At 51.7% G+C, this 14,130-nt stretch overlaps 1 protein-coding gene across 2 annotated transcripts in view; it reads left to right on the top strand.

The window, feature by feature from the left end:
- RANBP10 (RAN binding protein 10) overlaps positions 1 to 14,130 on the top strand; it is an 82,997-nt gene that overhangs the window by 24,808 nt on the left and 44,059 nt on the right. For both annotated transcript variants that reach the window (XM_054169913.1, XM_054169911.1), the window contains exon 3: positions 173 to 225. In XM_054169913.1, coding sequence (XP_054025888.1) covers positions 173 to 225 — 53 coding nt within the window. The remainder of the gene's footprint in view (positions 1 to 172; positions 226 to 14,130) is intronic.

The raw sequence follows: 14,130 nt of genomic DNA, 5'->3' as shown, positions 1-14,130 counted from the left end.
CAGGAGAAGATTAACAGTCATGGACAGCCTTTGGTGTTTTCAGCCTTCAGACCTTAACTGATGTGTGGAGTGGGTTTTGGTTTTTTTTGTACCACTGCATTTCTGCTGCAGGGAATCTTGTGGCCGTTCTGTGCCTGACTGATCTTCTGTTTGCTTTGTGGTTTTTTTGCAGGTATATGGGAATAGGACTTTCTGCTCAAGGGGTCAACATGAACAGGCTCCCAGGTAAGGCACCAGCAAGGTTTGGTTTGGCTCACAGCTGTGTGAAATATTGGTGTGCAGGAAAAGGTTTCTGTCTGCAAAACGCCATAAACGCTCTCCCAGAACTGGGTTCCTTACCTGGTGTGCAAACATGAATCAACACGGAGCTCAGATACTTCTTTTCATTCCAGTTCTGTGCGGGAAAGGGTTGGGAATTCCACATCTGGGAGTTTCAAGCTACTGAGTGCTATCCTAAAGGGAGTTACTGACATTGTTAAGGTAGCCAAGATAACTTCAGCAGTTATTGTGGCTAAATACAAAGTGAAATAATTACTGAAACTGCTAGACAGAAATGTAAATAATTACTAAAATGCTAAAGAATTACTGAAATTAATATTAAACTAATTAGTAATGGGTAAGATGGGACCAATGGGAACTGGGGCTGTTCAGCCTGGAGAAGAGAAGACTCTGGAGTGACCTTAGAGCTGCCTTCCAGTAGCCGAAGGGATCCTGCAGGAAGGCTGCAGAGGGACTGTTTACAAGAGTGTCCACCTACAGGACAAGGGGAAATGAATTGAAACTGAAGGAGAATAGCTTTAGATTGGATCTTAGGAAGAAATTCTTCACTAGGAGGCTGGCAGGACTCTGGAATGGATTGTCCAGAGAGGCTGTGGATGCCTCTGGAGATCACAGAATCAACCAGGTTGGAAAAGACCTCAGAGATCATCAAGTCCAACCTATTACCTAATACCTAACACCTCCTGACAACTTAACCATGGCTCCAAGTGCCACATCCAATCCTTTTTTGAACACCTCCAGGGATGGTGACTCCACCACCTCCCTGGGCAGCACATTCCAATGGCCAATTTCTCTTTCTGTGAAGAACTTTCTCCTCACCTCCAGCCTAAACTTCCCCTAGCACAGCTTGAGACTGTGTCCTCTTGTTCTGCCACTGGTTCCAGGCCAGGTTGGATGGGACCTTGAGTAACCTGGGCTAGTTGAGAGGTGTCCCTGCCCATGGCAAGGGGTTGGATTATAATCTCTGAGGTCTCTTCCATCTTAAGCTGTTCTTCGGCAAGGCCTTTGACACTGCTTCTCATAACATCCTGCTGGCCAAGGTAGAGAGATGTGGCTTTGCTGGGTGGATGTGCAGTCGGTAAGGATTTGGCTGGAGTGTTGCATCCAGAGGGTGCTTAATGGCTCCAAGTCCAAATGGATAGCAGTGGCAGTGGTGTCCCCAAGGGGTCTGTGCTGGGACCTGTGCTGTTCAATATTTTTATCAGTGCTATTGACAGCAGGATCCAGGCACCATCAGCAGTGTGCAGATGGCACCAGGCAGAGTGGTGCTGTTAATATGCCAGAGGGGCAGGAGGGCGTCCAGAGGGACCTGGACAAGAGGTGGTGCCCAGGTGAGGCTCATGAGGTTCAACAAGAGCAAGTGCAGGTCCTGCCCCTGGGCTGGAACAATCTTCACTGTCAGTACAGGCTGGGGGAGGATAGAAAGCAGCCCTGAGGAAAAGGACCTGAGGGTGCTGGTCGGGGAGGAACTGGCCAGGAGCAGGCAGTGGAATCCTGCAGCACAGAAAGCCAAGGGCAGCCTGGATGCATCAAAAGCAGTGTGGCCGGAGGTGGAGAGAGGGGATCCTGCCCCTCTGCTCTGGGGAGACCTCACTTGGAGCACTGCATCCAGCTCTGGAGCTCTCAGCACAGGAAAGACATGGGCCTGATAGAGAGGGTACAGAGGAGGGCCACAAAGATGATCAGGGGATTGTAGCAGCTCTGCTACAAGGACAGGCTGAGGGAGCTGGGGGTGTTCAGCTTGGAGAAGAGAAGGCTCTGGAGAGACTGACCAGTACCTGAAGGGGGCCACAAGGAGGATGGAGAGAGACTGTTTCCAAAGGCCTGCAGTGACAGGACCAGGGTCAATGGCTTCAAATTAGAGCAGAGCAGATTTAGATTGGGTGTGAAGAGCAACTTCTGCACCAGGAGGCTGCTGGAACACTGGAGCAGGCTGCCCAGGGAGGTGGTTGAGGCTCCATCCCTGGAGATATTCAAGGTGAGGCAGGACAGGGCTCTGGGCAACTTGATCTAGTGGAGGATTTCCCTGGTGACCATCTGTGTGATCATCCAGTTCCAACCCTCCTGCCATTGTCAGGGATACCTCCCAGCAGGCCACATTGCTCAGGGCCTCATCCAACCTGCCCTTGTGTCTCGGTCCGGAGAGGGAAAGAGACTCAAGTTCTTTTGAATATTCCCGTGTTGTGAAATGAGAGGCACAAACGAGGCCAAAATATCAACAGCTAGACTATTTATTACATAAATAAAGTGGAAATAGGAAGGGGAGAGGGAGAAAATAGAGAGGGAGAGAGAGAAGAAAGAGAGAAGAGGAAAGGAATTATATTACCACACCCCTCACCCCCCCCAAGGCAGTTTGAGTCTGTGGAGGAAAGGTGCTGCAGGAGATGCTGGGTTTGTAGAGAAAGGGTGCTGAGGCTTTGGCTGGAGAAGAGATGTGGTCCTCTGGGCAGCCTCTCCAGCTCCACGAGTTGCAGCAGGCAGGACTTAGGACACAGAGAGAGGGTTCAGTCTGCTTCTCCCAGGCTCCACGGCCTCTTTTCTCTGACGCAGCCTCGGCCTGGGCTTTTCCTTCCCTCTCAGCGGCATGCTCCTTCTTCTGCATTTTTCTTCCCCTTAAGCCAGTAGTGGTCAAGTCTTTTATACAGTTTTTAGTCCTAAGGTATGTGTCCAAGCATTGTCCCTCAGGAATTCAGGAGCCAGGAAATCCTCCTGTAAATATCCAGGTATCGTTCCCCAGGAAATCTTTCTGTGCATTTCTGTGTGTTTGGGCAGGGGTCTAGATGGGGGGGGGGGGGGGGGGGGGTGGGGCTCCATCTTTCCCTTCTCCATCTACCTTCCCACACACCCGTTACACATCAGGAAACAGGTGGTGAGTCCATTGTCTCGCCATCCTCCCTTCCTGGGGGTATCTGATAGCTGGAAATGATCTTGTCCTGAAGGCTTAGTGCTGAGTCCTTGGGCCATTGCTGTAGTCAGCTGCAGTCAGTGTTATCATGATGATGCAAGGTGATTTGCATCCACGATTGGTAGACAGGATTCCTACATAATCTTTGCACCTTCCTTCCAGTGGCTCTGCCCAACAACATATTGTCTGGGCAAGCAGCAAGTGATTTTATCTTTGTTGAGTCACACAAGGAGGGACAGGCTTTAGTCTCTCACACCTTGAACAAAGCAAAACAAACAAAAAAGACCTTGTAAACAAAAAAAAAAACCCTTATGGAGAGAAAAGCCTTCCAGAAGAAGCACATCTCATGATGTTAAGGCCTTCCAGACTCTAAATTGGGGTTCCCTAAAAACTTTTCAGATCAATTAAGCTAAAACAATGGAGTTTTATTTTACCAGGCATGGGAACAGGCTGCCCAGGGAGGTGGTGGAGTCCCCATCCCTGGGGGTGTTCCAGAACTGTGTGGCCATGGCAATTGGGGGCATGGTTAAGTGGCCATGGTGCAGTTGGGCTGATGGTTGGACTGGATGATTTTGCAGGGCTTTTCCAACCCAAACCATTCTGTGGCTCTATGATTTGGGGGTGCTGATTGACAGCCACCTAAACATGAGCCAGCAGTGTGCCCAGGTGGCCAAGAAGGCCAATGGCATCCTGGCCTGCATTAGGAATAGTGTGGCCAGCAGGAGCAGGGAGGTCATTGTGCCCCTGTACTCTGCATTGGTTAGGCCACACCTTGAGTACTGTGTCCAGTTCTGGGCCCCTCAGTTTAAGAAGGACATTGAGACACTTGAACATGTCCAGAGAAGGGCAACAAGGCTGGGGAGAGGCCTTGAGCACAGCCCTGTGAGGAGAGGCTGAGGGAGCTGGGATTGTTTAGCCTGGAGAAGAGGAGGCTCAGGGGTGATCTCATTGCTCTCTACAACTACCTGAAAGGTGGTTGTAGGCAGGAAGGGGTTGGTCTCTTCTCCCAGGCAACCAGCACCAGAACAAGAGGACACAGTCTCAAGCTGTGCCAGGGGAAGTTTAGGCTCGAGGTGAGGAGAAAGTTCTTCACTGAGAGAGTCGTTAGAATGGGCTGCCCAGGGAGGTGGTGGAGTCACCATCCCTAGAGGTGTTAAAGAGGGGATTGGATGTGGCACTTGGTGCCATGGTCTAGTCATGGGGTCTGTGGAGACAGGTTGGACTCGATGATCTTTGAGGTCTCTTCCAACCTTAGTTATACTGTGAGACTGTGATTCTAGTCAATCTCTTAAAAATAGCTGCTAGCCGTCATCTGGAGCTAGAGTGAAGCTCTATCTGTGTTGATATTCCCTTCCCTCTGAAGGGCTCAAATCCTAGGTACAGCCACTGTAAAGAAAGGCTTTTAAAAAGCAGTGCTGATGACAGCTCTTGCTGACAGCTAAGCTGCTCTCTCTGAATTGCCAGTCAGCTCTTAGCTGTCACCAAGATCACCTGGAGAACCCAGAAACCTGTGCTCTGGCTGGAGATGCTGGCTGTGCCATTGGTGAAGGCCAAGCCCATAGGCAATGTCATAGTATCATAGAATGCATTGAGTTAGAAGGAACCTTTAGAGGTCATCTAGTCTAACCCCTGCAACTCAGTCAGGCTGCTGAGATCCCCACCAACGTCTCTACTCTGGAAACTCTTTACACATGGCACCAAACCAGCTGAAGATGCAGGATGGCAAAGTCCCCACGTGAAGGCAGGCTCCAGCCTACCTCTATCACCCACTTCTGGGAGCATGCTGCAGGAGGACAAAGTGCAAAACTTCTCCAAGGAGCCAGTGATGGCACAGGAATCAGGGCACTGAAAAGCACAGGATGGCCCCTGGGGAGGAATCACTCACCCATGCTGCTGTTTGAGCACTTAAGAGGCCATGGAAACACTTTGATGAACCTCCCAAACCCAGGGCAGCTGCCTTGAGATGCTGGTTCAGTTTTGTTCACCTTGGAGGAAGGAGTAAAACACCTGCCCAAAGACTCAGGGCTGAGGCATGGTTACCAAAATGCAGCTTTTGGGCTGCATCCTCCATTCAAAGCTGAAGTCTGTGCATAAAAGTGGTCTCACAGAAAAGACCAAAAGCAGAAGAGAAAAAAGAACAAAAATCTCCCTCAAAACCTGCCCAAGCAACTCACAGCAGCTCTGGCTGCAGCAGGGCAGTGCAGGCAAGGAGACACATGAGCTGTGTGGGTCTGCAGGAGGGCGAGACAGCAACTTTGACTTTATACTGTCCCAGTTTTCACATAAGGAGCCATAAACTGGAGATTCAGAGAACAACAGAATGGTTTTGATTCAAAGGGATTTCAAAGACCATCCAGTTCCAACCATCCCACCACTGGACACCTCCCACCAGCCCAGGCTGCTCAAGGCCTCATCCAGCCTGACCTTGAACACCTCCAGGGAGGGGACATCCACATCCTCCTTGGGCAACCTCTGCCAGTGTCTCCCCACCTTCACTACCAAGAATTTCTTCCTCCTCTCCAGTCTCAATCTCTCCCTTCCCAGCTCAAAGTCATTGTCCCTCATCCTGTCACTCCCAGCCCTTTTCCAAAGTCCCTCCCCAGCTCTCCTGGGGCTCTTTGGGAAGGCTGCTCTAAGGTCTCCTCAGAAATCCTTGCTGTTCTGTGCTCTGTGGTTCAGAAGTTGGTTTTGTGGCTCTGCAGCTCTGAACATACCTGATGCAGTGCCAGGCCTGACCTCATTCAAGGACTTGATTGGGACCACTCTGTTGGCACTCTCCAGCTATCTGTGCAGCTCCTCCATGCCATGCCAACACAGCTAGTATCAGCTCTTAGCAGGTGGGTCCTGTTTTCAAACATGTGCCACCTACACAAGTTGCATCCAGCTGGGTGCAGATAAGGTGGCTCAGGCAAGGCACACCTAAGGAGCAGAGAACCTGCAGCTTCTGTGCCATGAGGGTAACAAACCGCAGCTGCTTGCAGGCAGCAGTGGCAGCACAGCAGTTCCTTAGCTGCTGATTCCCAACAGCTTATAAAAGCTGTGTGGGTCCATCCATTGGAAACTACAGATTCTACACACCACACCTCAGCACCATGACCACCAAACACAAGATTTATGGGGAAGAAGTAGCAGTAATACATAAACTAACATACAAATTGGTGCATTTCATCCAGTTCCTGCACTGCCTGGGAGCACTGAAAGCTGGCGAGGATCTACCCAACAGGACAGCCTAAGCTTTCTCTGATGGACTCCTCCATTCCCCTATAACTCCCCTTCTGCAGGTGCTGGAGACCTCAAGCTGTTTTTCCATGGGTAAGCAAGATGTGAGCTGGCCATAAAAGCTGCTCCCTAGATGCAGCCAGCCGGAGGCAGGCCTCAGGGCCAGGAAAGCACAGCAAAGATCAATGTTGCCAGCACTGCTTGGGATCAAGCCTCTGATACCTGCAGGAGATGCAAGCTCTACGAGGACTGAGCTGAATGCAGGTTGTCTATGTGCCCTGACAACACTAACTGAACCAAAACATCAATTCCCATCACTCCAGAGAGCTCATATTGCAGAAGGAAACTTATGATCTGCAGCCATCCCTGTAGACAGCTGTCCCCTCCTGTGCCACTGAGCACCACACACAGAACACACAGGGAATGCTCTTAATGGGAAACCAGCAAGTGTTCCCCAGAGCCCCAGCATGGAGGGGTTGGAAGAGACCTCTGCAGCTCACTCGGTCCAACCCCCTGCTCAAACCAGGCACCCACAGCAGCTTGCCCAGGATCACAATGGCCAGAGGGGCTTGGAAGCTCTCCACACAAGGGGACTCCACAACCTCTCTGGGCAGCCTGCTTCAGGCCTCCAGCACTCTCACACCAAACAAGTTTCTCCTCCTGCTCAGGTGGAACCTCCTGGGTTCCAGTCTGTGCCCTCTGCCTATTGTCCTGTCCCTGTGCACCACTGATCAGAGTGTGTCCCCAGCCTCTTGCTCTCCACAGATCCTTTAGCTCTTGCTGAGCATTGCTCAGCTCCCCTCTGGGGCTGCTCTTCTCCAGGCTCTCAGCCCCAGGGATCTCAGCCTTTGCTCCTCAGCAGCTTTGTAGCCCCCAATGGACTCTCTCCAGCAGTTCCCTATCTCATATACTGAGGAGCACAGAACTGGACCCAGTACTCCTGATGTGGTCTCATCAGGGCAGAATAGAGGGGGAGAAGAACCTCTCTTGACCTGCTGGACACACTCTTCTGAATGCACCACAGGACTCCACTGGCCTTCTTGGCCATGAGGGTACATTGCTGGCTCATGGGCAAATTGTTATCCACAGTACTTCAAAGTTCTTCTTCATGGAGCTGCTTTCCAGCAGGTCACCCACTGGTCATGGTGCAGGCGTTCCAGTGTCTCCCCGCCCACACTGTGCAGAATTTCCTCCTTGTGTCCAACCTAACTCTGCCCTGCTCCAGTTCCAAACCATTGCCCCTCACCGTATCATTCCAAGCCCTTCTGAACAGTCCCTCCCCAGCCTTCCTGTAGGTCCCCTGCAGATACTGAAATGCTGCTCTAAGGTCTTCCTGGAGCCTTCTCTTCAGGCTGAACAGCCTCAACTCTCTGTGCTTGTCCCCATAGCAGAGGTTCTCCAGCCCTCTGATCGTCTTTGTTAACCTCTGAGACTGTCACAGACAGATAAAATTTACATTTGCAGGTCAAAACCTACTTAAGTTAGCAACAAGGCTGCCTCAGTGAGGTTTTCAGAGTTCTCAGACTGCATTCTCCCCTCAGGTGCTACTGAACTGATTTCTGGCACTGCTATCTGCTCCCAAGCATGCTGCAGTTAAACCACAGGACCTTCTTCCAGATGCTTCAGTGGATCTTGCTCATAATACACTTGTAGGGTTTGCCCAGCCTGGGTCTGAGCCTCCCTCTGCTTTGGTCTCATAGAATCACAGAATGGTTTGGGTTAGAAAAGTCCTCTGAGGTCATCCAGTCCAACCAGCAATGCAGTCTCACCATGGCCACTAAACCACATCCCCAAGTGCCATGGACACAAGTTTCTTGAACACCTTCAGGGATGGGGACTCCACCACCTCCCTGGGCAGCTTGTGCCACTCCCTGACCACTCTTGCAGCAAAGACATTTTTCCTCATCTCCAACCTAACCCTCCACTAGTACAATTCCAAGCCATTTCCTCTCCTTCTATCACCTAAGACTAGGGAGAGGAGACCAACCCCCACCTCACTGCAGCCTCCTTTCAGGGAGCTGCTGTCTGTACTCACTGTGCTCTGCTCAACTGGGCAGCAGAACAGATCCAAGCTAGTAATAAGCTCAGAGCCAAGCTGTGCCCCCTGCCCAGGATTAATAACGCAATTACATGACCCAGTTCATGTGCAGCCCCACAAACTGGTTTGCTAGAAAAAATGAGAGGGCCCCAGCAGTATGAGCAAGTGGGGAGGAATGACCCCCTGCAGGACAGGTGAGAAGGGACCTGCTGGAGAGCAGCTCCATGGAGGGGGACCTGGGAGCGCTGGTGGACAGCAAGTTGTGCCCTGATGGCCAAGAAGGCCAATGGGGTCCTGGGGTGCCACTGCAGGTCATGTTGGTTGTGGCTGTGAGAAGCCTACTCTAGCTACAGATGTCCCTGCTGGCTGCAGGGGGTTGGACTGGATGGCCTTGAAAGGTCCCTTCCCACCCAAACCACTCCATGATTATGTAAACACACACATAAACCCCATGGTTAAATACTAACACGAGGTGATATTTGCTGAGTGTCATCACTGTGGTGGCCTAAATTTGACCAGCCAGCAACATTTCTTTTGTTTTGCCTTCGCCCCCTCCTCCCCCCCCCTTTTAGAGACTAAAAGTTACCCAAAGTACTGCTGCTGAACAGCCTTTAAGCTCAGGAGCTTCCCTGGGCAGGGCTGTGTGGCCCCTTGGAATAAAAATACCTGGAAAGGACTCTTGAGTTCCAGAGTGCATGTGGTGAATGTGGAATTCTTGTCTTTGAGTGAAATGGAACACAAAGTGAACTTGAGCCTTCAGCTAGTGCTTACTTAGCAGTGACCTATAGCAGTCTGATCCATGGACCTGCTGCTCTTTTGGTCACATGCAGAGGATGCTGCCAAGAGTGGTTCTGCAGGCACAGTTAGGTAAGGCTCCCATCAGTGGTCTAAAATGCTCTGTGTGGCTCTGTGGTACAGCCCAAATACCACCTCGCTGGCTCCTGGAGGGAGGCTCAGTTATTTTCTACAGCACTGTGCTGAGCTAACTGGAGTGAGGAGCATGTGTTGGCTCAGCTGTTACTAGTCCCTTCAAAGCACAGAGGAAGAGCTTACACAGAAGTGACAGGCTCTGGAGTCTGGACTTGGCTTCCTATCCAAGTGTCATTTTAACTTCTTGTGACCTGAAACCCTGCCAAGTTTGTCTCCTTAGATCCTTTAAGAGCTCTATTTTCCCTGGATTTGCTGGCAGGACAGTAAGTGACCTGCAGTGGTGTCGGAGCCCAAAGCCTGGTGTAGGAGCCAAACTGCATCCCTTCCTTGTTCCCACTTCAGTGAGGATCCTGGGCACTCTACCAGCCCTAAGTCAAAGAACAGTCTTGCTGGGTTCTGTCTCCACCTAATTTTTTCCCCCAAGAACAAACACTTAGGCCATATCCAGTTCCAAGTCAGGGCATTTGTGTTTGATGCTGGATTTCTTTTGGTCCAGCCCAGCTGGGTGCTGGTAGGGATGGTGCTGAGCTTTCTCTATGGATTAGAACCAACCTGCCTTCAGCTACCCCTTCCTACATCACAGACAGAGACTGCTTTTACCAGGAGAGTCCCTGGTCCCATTCAACCTGTGGGCTGTGCTTTGAAAGTTCTTCACAGAGAGAGTTGTTAGCCATTGGAATGTGCTGCCCAGGGAGGTGGTGGAGTCACCATCCCTGAAGGTGTTCAAGAGGGGATTGGACGTGGCACTTGGAGCCATGGTTTAGTCATGAGGTCCGTGGTGACAGGTTGGACTTGATCTTTGAGGTCTCTTCCAACCTTGGTGATTCTGTCATTCTGTGTGATTCTGTGAAATTCAGTCAACAGGTCTGAAAGAATTGTGGGGGTTTTGCTGAAGGGTCAGCTTCTGTGACCCAGCCACAGCCTGAGCATCTCCTGTGTCATCATTCTTTTAAGTTTCAGCAGACATTTGAACACTCATTGACACCCTTCTTGCATCATCCTGCTGCAGCCTCGGGGCTCTTACTGAAAGCTCTGCTCACTTCTTTCCCCAGACACAGGTTCTTTTCATGTGCTCAGCATTTCAGTACCTGAGCATGAAATTACCTATCACAGCTGAACTGATCTGACTCAGTGTCACCAAGAGACCGAAACTCCACATGCCCTCCCTGTGCCTTCAGCTCCACAGCCCCTCATTGCCCCTCTGCTGGGCACTGCTGAGACCACACCTCAGAGTTTTGGGCCCCTCATTCCCAGAAGGACATTGAGGGGTTGGAGCAGGTTCAGGGAAGGACAATGAAGCTGGTGAAGGGTCTGGAGAACAGGGCTGGGGAGGAACAGCTGAAGGACCTGGGGGTGTTTAGTGTGGAGGAGAGGAGGCTGAGGGGAGGACGTAATTGCTCTCTACGGCTCCCTGAGAGGAGGCTGAAGTGAGGTGAGGGTTGGCCTCTCTTGCCTAATCTCAGGTGATAGGAGAGGCAATGGCCTGAAATTGTGCTAGGGGAGGCTTAGGTTGGAGATGAGGAAAAATTTCTCTGCTGCAAGAGTCATGAGGGATTGGCACAGGCTACCCAGGGAGGTGGTGGAGTCCCCATCCCTGGAGGTGTTCTAGAAATGTGTGGCCAAGGCACCTAGGGACATGGTTTGGTGGCCATGGTGGTGTTTGCCTGACCGTTGGACTGGGTGATCTTGGAGGGCTTTTGCAACCCAAACACTTCTGTCATTCTGTGATCCTTCCCTTATGCAAGCCCCTGCCTCTGGCACTTGTAACCTCCTTTGCCATGTCAGCTTTCAGGCCTGGCTAGACCTTTGCTACTTTTCTGGGGTTGTGGCAGACTGGTTCCTTTAGAACTCATGGAGCAACATTTTTACCTTTGCATCTTGAATGTAACAGCTGAAAAGTCCTCCCCTATATTTGTTTTATTATTTAGCCCTTGATCCAGTGAAGCTTTTGTGAGCCCAGCTGGAAATGTCAGTGGCTTGCTCCAGGCTTCAGCTCCCCTTCCTGAAAGGGAGAAGCTGAGTGCTCCACTCTGTGCTGGTGCAGCTCCTTCATGCCGGTGCTGTTCACTTGTTTCACTTGTCCCAGCTCTCAGAGGGTAACTCAGCAGGAACACACAGCCAGGCAGAGGGGGGAGGAGGGATGGGTCTCTACACTACCAGCAAGGTCTTAATTCAGCTTGAAACGTTGTGAAACTGTACCCTTAGGCATACCCTGCCTCAGTGTCTGGAGCAGCACCCATAAGGCCTGGCCAATCCCTTTGAGAGCCTTAAACACCTCTGGTTAATGACTGACTTGCCCTGCTCTGCAGCACTGCACGTGTTGCAGGCAGTGCCAGGTCTCACTCACCACTGCTTTGTTTGATGAAACTTTGATTGTTTTTTCACCTTTTCAAATGAAAGGACACTGTTTGGTCTAGTCACCCTCTGTCTGCTTCCAATGCCCTATGAAAGGAAGCAGCTCTGAAACTAAGAGTGTTTTGTAGCCTGGCATTAGAGTGCAGCCAGAGAAACCAGCAGAATTTGGAGTACAGAAACCTACATCATGTTTGGGCTTGGCTCATGGGACTGCAGTACCTTAAGCAGTGTCAACAAAATCAGAAAAGGTCTGTCTGTCCTGTGTCTGTGCTTAGCAAAGGATCTTTGTGAGTGATGTGTCTGTAGGTAAGGAGATAAAATGAAAATGATCCCTTGGAAATGGGGCTTCTCTGTGCTCCCCTCTCTGAGAGCCATCCGTCCTCCTTAAGCCACCAGCATGATGAACCAACTTTCCAAGGCAGCTCTGTGTGGACATCTATTCCTTTCATAGGTTCATGGAATCACAGAATGGGTTGGGTTGAAAAGGAGATCATCCAACCCCCTGGTATGGGCAGGGACACCTGCCACCAGCCCAGGTTGCTCAAGGCCTCGTCCAACCTGGCCTTGAACACCTCCAGGGAGGGGGCAGCCACAGCCTCCCTGGACAACCTGTTCCAGTGTCTTACCACCCTCACTGCCAAGAATTTCTTCCTCCTCTCTAGTCTCAATCTCCCCTCTGCCAGCTCAAAGCCATTGTCCCTTATCTTGGCACTCTCAGCCCTTGTCAAAAGTCCCTCCCCAGCTCTCCTGGAGCCCTTCAGGTACTGGAAGGCTGCTCTAAGGTCTCCTCAGAAATCCTATGCCTGTCCTGGGCTGATCCCCAGCAGTGTGGGCAGCAGGGGCAGGGAGGGGATTCTGCCCCTCTGTTGTGCTCTGCTGTGCTGGGTCAGCTCTGGAGCCCTCAGCACAGAGAAGCATCTTCAGCAGTGAACATCACCAGCTGTGAACAACACGAGGTTCAATGAGGCCAAGGACAAGTTCCTGTCCCTGTGTCAGGACAACCTCCAGTATCAACCCAGGCTGGGGCTGGAGAGCAGCTCTGAGGAGAAGGACTTGGGGCTGCTGGGAGTGCAAAGCTGGAGATGAGCTGGCACTGAGCACTGCCAGCCCAGCCCCAGCCTGTCCTGGGCTGATCCCCAGCAGTGTGGGCAGCAGGGGCAGGGAGGGAATTCTGCCCCTCTGCTGTGCTCTGCTGAGATCCCCCCTGCAGTGCTGGGGCAGCTCTGGAGCCCTCAGCACAGACAGGGACCTGGTGGAGCAGGGCCAGAGGAGGCCATAGCAATACTGGGAGGGCTGGAAGGGCTCTGCTGTGAGGCCAGGCTGTGAGAGTTGGGCTTGGTGAGCCTGGAGAGGAGAAGGCTCCTGGGAGACCTTCTGGTGACCTTGCAGTGGTGGAAGAGACTCTTAAGAAAGCTGGGGACAGAGTTTGGAGCAGGGCCTGTTGTGCCAGGCCAAGAGGGGATGGTTTGAACTCAAAGAGGTTGATTGAGAGTGGAGAGAAGGAGAAATGTTTGAGACTGAGGGTGGGGAGAGTCTGGCCCAGGCTGCACAGAGAGGTGGGAGCTGCTCCATGGCTGGCACCACTGTAGGTCAGGTTGGTTGTGGCTGTGAGCAATGTGCTCTGGCTGCAGGGGCTGGACTGGGTGGCCTTGCAAGGTCCCTTCCCAGCAAAGCAGTCTGGGATTCATGAAGTGTCCATTTCTTCAGCCATCAGCTGTCTGCAGGCTGTTGTTAAACCCCACAACCATGCTGGAGGTACTGATCAGAAGCTGTGTGTGCAGATCCCTGCTCTCAGAAGCCTTGGATGGCTTCTCCAGATGCTAGGGATTGTGAGCCACAGGGGGTGATGACATGGAAGGAGCTGAAAGGTGCTGGAGACGAGCTGGGGGAGTGAGCTGAAGCTGGGCGCAGTGGTGGTGAGGTGGCAGATGAGGACCTGCACAGTGGGAGCATTGTCACAAGTGATGGTGCACTTTGGAGTGGTCACAATGGGTTCATGGAAGCATTAGTGCAGTGGTGAAAAATAATAATGGGAAAATGCTGGGATTAACTGGTGGAGGGCTGGGAACAGTGCAGCGAACAGCTGCAGCCAGCTTCCCTTCCCCATACTGCACCTCCATCTCCATTCTCACAAACAACACTGTGGATCCAGAAAAGGTTCAGATGGGGATGGTCAGTAATGCAGGGAATAGCTAAATAAGCCAGGAGTCATCAGTCTGGAAAAGGGATGATTGTGAGGGGCTTTGGAGAGGTTTGTAGAATCACACACATTCTGGAGAGACTGAATGTGGCTTACAGCTGCCTGTAGTTCCCTGAAATGAGATTGGAGCTGGGTGGGGGTTGGTCTCTTATGACAAGTGATAGGATGAGACAAAACAGCCTCAACTTGCCCCAGGACGGGTTT

Source organism: Dryobates pubescens, chromosome 19 (genome assembly GCF_014839835.1).
Source record: "Dryobates pubescens isolate bDryPub1 chromosome 19, bDryPub1.pri, whole genome shotgun sequence".
In the NCBI taxonomy this organism is placed as follows: Eukaryota; Metazoa; Chordata; class Aves; order Piciformes; family Picidae; genus Dryobates; species Dryobates pubescens.
Note: the sequence above shows the minus strand (reverse complement) of the source record. Positions and strands in the feature narration are given on the sequence as shown.